General features: G+C 33.1%; 1 protein-coding gene across 1 annotated transcript; it reads left to right on the forward strand.

The window, feature by feature from the left end:
- The first annotated feature begins 1,387 nt into the window (after positions 1–1,387).
- rpl34 (ribosomal protein L34) lies at positions 1,388–5,741 on the forward strand. The gene is made up of 5 exons (XM_051898693.1): positions 1,388–1,481; positions 1,904–1,974; positions 2,095–2,194; positions 5,265–5,368; positions 5,617–5,741. The coding sequence occupies exons 2-5, from the start codon at positions 1,910–1,912 to the stop codon at positions 5,699–5,701; spliced, it is 354 nt and encodes a 117-aa protein (XP_051754653.1). The 5' UTR covers positions 1,388–1,481; positions 1,904–1,909; the 3' UTR covers positions 5,702–5,741.
- The last annotated feature ends 538 nt before the right edge of the window (positions 5,742–6,279 follow it).

Here is a 6,279-nt window from a genome sequence, read left to right on the forward strand (position 1 = left end):
TCACAGAGGTGGAACTGGTATGGAATAGTGATGGGTGCTTTTGAAACACTGCCTCATGAAGCTTCAAGACTTTTACGAATCTTTTGTCTCGAATCAGTGGTTTGGAGCGCGTATTATCACGTAATTTCAGTAAACGAGGCTTCGTTACGTCATAACTGTTTCGAAATGTTTCGAAATTTCAATTGTTCACTGCTTGGGGGCGATGATCTCTTTGAACCCATGAATCATGCGGATTCACTGAGATCGCCCCCCAGCGGCGAACCATTGCACAGGCGTCTGTGGTTCTTACCTTTTATACATTTGTAGACGTTTTCTTGAGACATTAGTATAATTAAAAGGAAGAATAGTAGTTAATACTCTCTTATTAGCCTGTTTAGCTGAGCCATCCATAGATCAAACATATTTTATTTTTTTTTATTTTTACCCAAAATGGATCAAATAAAACATATTATACAGACACTTGGTATTAGATGATTAGTTAATTGTATTTGATAGATTATACTTTCAACAAAACATTTGCATAAAGGCTGTTTTTTATGCATGTTTGGCTTGAGTTTTTGTTGCATTTATACGGTTTTGACCAGCAGGCGTCACCAGCGTGTGGTACACTTCGAAACAGTGAATCATTTTGCGAAGCAATTGGTTCAATTGATTCAAAGCTCTGAAAAGCTTCGTTTCTCCTATAACTACAGCCATCAAGTGGTTACACTATGGTATTACATATGATAAATGGTGCACAATTTAGAGGTATATGTTTAGTACCGTAAAATCCCCTTAAAATACAAAATATTAAAGAAAAAAATATTATTGAACGAAAACATACTACATTCATTTTGTCTTCGCAGAAGCCAGCATTTATTTCTGTTAGAAATTACTGATTTTCCATGGAAGGATTAACAGCAGTACAATACTGTTCCCTGACAATTTTACAGTTATTTACCCTGGAAATTACAGCAAAGGTTAACCGTCTATTTTCGAAATAAACACCTATAATAGTCTCTGCCACACTCCAAATCAGATTCGAGATCCAGACCTAAATGTTGTATAATATATTTACAAACATATATATAAATATATTTACAATTCTTTACGATTCCAAGACGAAAGAAAAAAAATGCAAGGGGAAATTAAAATACAGAATAAGGAAAATCTGCAAAATAAAGCCTGTTAAGCTCACAAAGACATAAAAGTCCTGATGCCTTTTTTTTAATACTGTCAGTGTATTGTCTGGTTTCAGTCAGTTAGGTTTTCAATTAGTAAATTTACATTACAATGATTACAAAAATATTTATACTAGCTATTTTATAGAATATTTATTATAATATTTAGAACAATGTACAAGGCATAGTAGAATGTAAAAATAAAATAAAAAATAAAGTCTTTTATTTTGCTCTATGCAAACGTATTATTTCCGCTGAGGGCAGAGTTTGAACTTTCACCCCGCCTCTTGTTCTTCCTCTTCCGTCTGCAGCGATACCAGGGTATGGCGGATTGTTTTTTCGCTTAAAATATGCTTCAAATATCCATCGTCATCTGCTGTTTCTGAAGATCAAATATACGATTTTTTAGAGTTGTACGTGTAGTTCACAATATAACTGAAGATACCATTGCCATATTAAGTCAATTAATAGTCTCAATAACGGAATTTTGTTACTGTTTAAGTTATCATTCACGTTCCTTACAAACACGAACGCATCAGACGGGGATTTCACAGTTCATACTGTCTTTACAACAGAAGTCAAAGTTTAACACGGTTATATTCGTTGATTTATTTACGCATATTTGACAGGTGTTTGTACATTTTGTAGCTCATATGCTAAATTGTTTATTCCGCTATTGAGCCTGATCTCCACACATGCTTTGACATCTCGTATACAGACTTAAAAATATCATAACTTTTCAGATCAAGATGGTGCAGCGCCTGACGTACCGCCGTAGGCTTTCCTACAACACTGCTTCAAACAAGACCAGACTGTAAGTGTGATTCCTGCATTGATGCAAATAGATCTTCACCATACACTGATAATACCCTAGAATATAGTGTCTTGTGCAAACATCAAATGCTGTACTTAATGACTGCATCATGTCACTCAGGTCCCGTACTCCAGGTAACCGCATCGTCTACCTGTATACCAAGAAGACTGGCAAAGCACCCAAGTCAGCATGTGGAATCTGCCCCGGTAGACTACGTGGTGTAAGTGATAAACTGTGTAGTTATTTCATGTGTGCCTGAGTACAGTGGTGTAAATGGTGAACACCTTTGGATAAACATCTCTGGTGGAATCTAGATAAATAGCAGTGTTGAATTTTTTCAGTACTTGTTGTATTGAATACAGCTCTATTAGAACAGTATCTTTTTTTTTTTTTTTCTATTAGTTTAAAACTATTCTGTAAAGTATTTGGCATCGCCTCCATTGTATTTCTATTGTAAAAGTTCTTGTAAAAACAATACAGCAAATGTTTACATCTATTGTCTTTATCTTTAAGTAAGGTTTTAATTAAAATAAATACGTAGTTTGTGTTAAATGATAAAAAGATGAGACTTGAGTTTAAATTCAGGTATTGAGGAAGGAAATCTCAGAGATAGACTATTCCATAGCCTAGGTCCAACAACTGCAAAGGCACGGTCACCTCGACTTCAACCTTGATCTTGGATGGGATAGAGTATTATTGTTTGTGGACTGCAAGCATCTGACTGGTGTATTCAAGTTTAAAAGTTCAGACAAATAAGAAGGTGCCAAGCCATTAAGAGATTTAAAAACAAACAGCAATATTTTAAATTCAACTCTATATAGCACTGGCAACCAATTAAGAGTCATTAAATTTAGAGTGATATGTTCTCGTTTACGAACCGATATCGATTCTTAAATCCCAAGAATCAATTAGTCTAGTCTGTTTTCAGTTGATAAATGTACAGAATATGTAGCATACCTCCCATCCAATAAATCGCAATAATCTTTGTGCTTTGTTACTTTTGATATAAAGTAAAGTCTCAGATTTCAAATGACGTCCATCTTATTATGAGATTCAATTTTATATAAAAAAAAAAAAAACATAATTGAGTGTAATTTAAGTGTTTGTATATTTATCTGAGTGGAGCTCACAGACACCAGGATGGATTAACTCAATGGTTTTAGTTCTCAGATTTGGCTCCCTTCTTCTGGAAACCAAAGTGTTTCTGTGTAGATGCCATATATACAGCATATCTTTAGGCATATTTGTACCTAGTAAGTTAATTTTAACCTTCAATATTAAACTAAAGTAGTACCAACTGACTCCCATGTGTAGTTTACAGCATTAGTTGAGAGAGATACTGATATGCTACATCCAAAATAATTGATACTGAAATCGTAATCGAATCGTGAAAATTGTCAATACCCAGCCCTACACGATACCATAGACATCTTACAATACTATACCAGTACCAGCTGATACCATGCAGCATTGTTAATTCATAATCCAAATCTACAAAATGAACCAAATTTAATAAAACTATAAAATTTAAATACATGGATGTAAATAAAAACAACAGATTTTCCTCTGAATACTTTATTAATGAGAATGAATAACTGATTATTGTTACCAGTCAAATGAAGTTAGTGTAAACAAAGTCCATCTTAGTCTTGCAGAAGTGGCACAGATGCTGCATCTAAAGTGACATTTAGATGCATTTACATAGTTTAATGGAGGGTTATTATAGTTAACTATAAAACCAAAACCATAAAACATTCTTGCTATTTGAAATAAGTGTTGACAAATTAAAATGTATAACAGTTTTAACTTTTATTTCTAGTTTAAGTTAGTTGCCAAGGCAAGATTTCTTTTTCATTTAGTTTTAAGCTGCAGTCTGTAACTTTTGGCACTCTAGCGGTTAATAAACAAAACTGCATGCATCTTGTGGAAGAACGCTCAGTATATAAATTTACAACACAAAACGTTACGGACTGCAGCTTTAACTTGATGTACTAAAATAACTAAAGCTAATACTGAAATAAAAATGAATAAAAACTATATAGACATTTAAAAAAAACTAATATAAATGTCATACGCAACAAAACTTAAAAATTAAAACGGCACCAGAAAATATAAAAATAAAAAACTATTTCAAAATATTAAAAACTATAATGCATCTCAGTGATGATAAAAATAACAGAGGTGATATGAATGCATTAAATATTATTAAAAAAAAAAATTCTGAAAATAGAGATATATGAAGTGTTGGGGAAAAAATGAAATGATAGGCCTACTTTTAAATTGGGAAACAACCTGCCGATAGGTGGCGGCAAGTCTTCATTATTGAGTCACAGAATCATTTATTCAATCAATTTGTACAAAATGATTTATTTAGGAACAAAACAAATGACTGTCTTATGGCTCATTGACTCACCCAAATCATTCAAAAACACTGATTTGTTCAGGAACAAAACACCACTGTTGTTTCTAAAATGTCATTTAATATTAACTTGCTGTTTATTGAACTGTTGTATGAAATCAATCATGTTTTCAGTCTGCTTATATTTGGAATAACAGCACTCTTGCTTGTCATTGTTAAATTATATCATATCAAATATAAAAAAAACAACAATGAACGCATACAGAAGAATGTCCCTGTATCTTAATTTCTGACTATATTAAAACATATAATATAATTTTAACATTATAAATGAATTCTAAGTATTGACACAATAATTGATTGCAAATGCCACCATGTTAATGCATGCAACTGTGTTCGTCATCACAGTGTTACTTGAAACTATCCATTACACTTGTTTCAGAAGTGGTCAAAAAAGCAAAGTATATATTCTTATATAAAGCTGATGTTGAAAAGTGATGTTTGAGCTGCTAATTTAAGTTACCCTTTTGGCCTGAGCTGCTAACTTTTTAAATATTTTCAGTCCCTTTCTCCTGATAAACTGTGGCAAGAACGTGCAATATCACATTGCTTGCAAAATAAACTGGAATCAGACATGTTTAAACTGAAGTGTTGGAAAATGCTCAATAACATAAGACACAAATTCTACACAGCATTTCTGCTCTTAAAGGAAACAGCAGAAAGGCAACGGCATTCAAAAAGACCTATTGTTTTTGCAGACAAGCGTTCAAATGAACGTTTTAGTAAATACTGTAACTGCCGCACATACATTACTTATTTTACTACCATATTAACCATGCAAGTATTTTGAAACGTGTCATTTGAAGGTGCTGTTAAACTTGACATCTGAACATGTGATTGAAACTATGTTCTAATGTTTTTTCCCCGATAGATCCGTGCTGTGAGGCCCCAGGTTTTAATGAGACTGTCAAAAACCAAGAAGCACGTCAGCCGAGCTTATGGTGGTTCCATGTGTGCCAAGTGTGTACGTGACAGGTAACTGATTGAGATCATTGCGTTATTTGTATACAAGTAAATTGGGATGGGGTATTAATAAAGGGATAGCTTGAGTTGAATGGCTTCTAATCCTCTGTTGGAAAACATCATTATATGAAACAACATAAAGTAAATGATAGTGTTTTCATTAATTGGTGAACTGTTAATTAAGGTATGCTCTAATTAAGCTCTTGAGTTAAATGCATTCTATGAGCACATGACCCACATCTATCTGCATCACTTTTCAGGATCAAGCGAGCTTTCCTCATTGAGGAGCAGAAGATCGTCGTCAAAGTACTAAAGGCACAGGCACAGAGCCAGAAGTCTAAGTAGATGTTGATTTGTACCCTTAAAATAAAAGATTTGGAAATCACTGTTTTGTGTGCTTGTTTTCTTGTGCTGATAGAATGAATAGCAGGAATTTAAAAGTTAATGTACGCTGAGCAAATTGATATTTTAGTGATAATAACGTTATACAAAAATTTAAAGGATAATTGTGACATCTCACAATTCTGAATTTATTTATTTTTTTTTCTTAGAATTGTAACTTATAAAGTCAAATTTGGAGGGGAAAAAAGTCAGAATTGGGGGATAAGTCGCAGTTACCTTTTTTTTTTTTTTTTTTTATTCAGTGGCGTAAACAAACTTCCATAGCAAGATGACAGTTTAGATAAAAGTGTTAGTACATGCATGCAAACACATTTATACTGACATTTTTTTCTTTACAAATATTGGGCAATGGAAAGTAATACTAGCCTGCAGTAATAATGTGAAGTCCACTATTGAAATTGCACAAAAAGAAAATTTCAGGGTGTTGAGCACAAAAAATCCAACAATGTTAAAAGTCCATGAAACCCTCAGGTTTCTAGCCCCATGCAGTTACATAAAAATGAAGTTTATAGATATCTGAA

Source organism: Ctenopharyngodon idella, chromosome 7 (genome assembly GCF_019924925.1).
Source record: "Ctenopharyngodon idella isolate HZGC_01 chromosome 7, HZGC01, whole genome shotgun sequence".
Taxonomy (NCBI): domain Eukaryota; kingdom Metazoa; phylum Chordata; class Actinopteri; order Cypriniformes; family Xenocyprididae; genus Ctenopharyngodon; species Ctenopharyngodon idella.

Excerpts from the sequence above, each read along its gene's own strand:
- rpl34 (XM_051898693.1), top strand. The coding sequence starts at position 1,910 with ATGGTGCAGCGCCTGACGTACCGCCGTAGGCTTTCCTACAACACTGCT. Across the intron at positions 2,195-5,264 it reads GCCCCGGTAGACTACGTGGT|ATCCGTGCTGTGAGGCCCCA; the intron begins GTAAGTGATAAA and ends TTTCCCCGATAG. Across the intron at positions 5,369-5,616 it reads GCCAAGTGTGTACGTGACAG|GATCAAGCGAGCTTTCCTCA; the intron begins GTAACTGATTGA and ends ATCACTTTTCAG.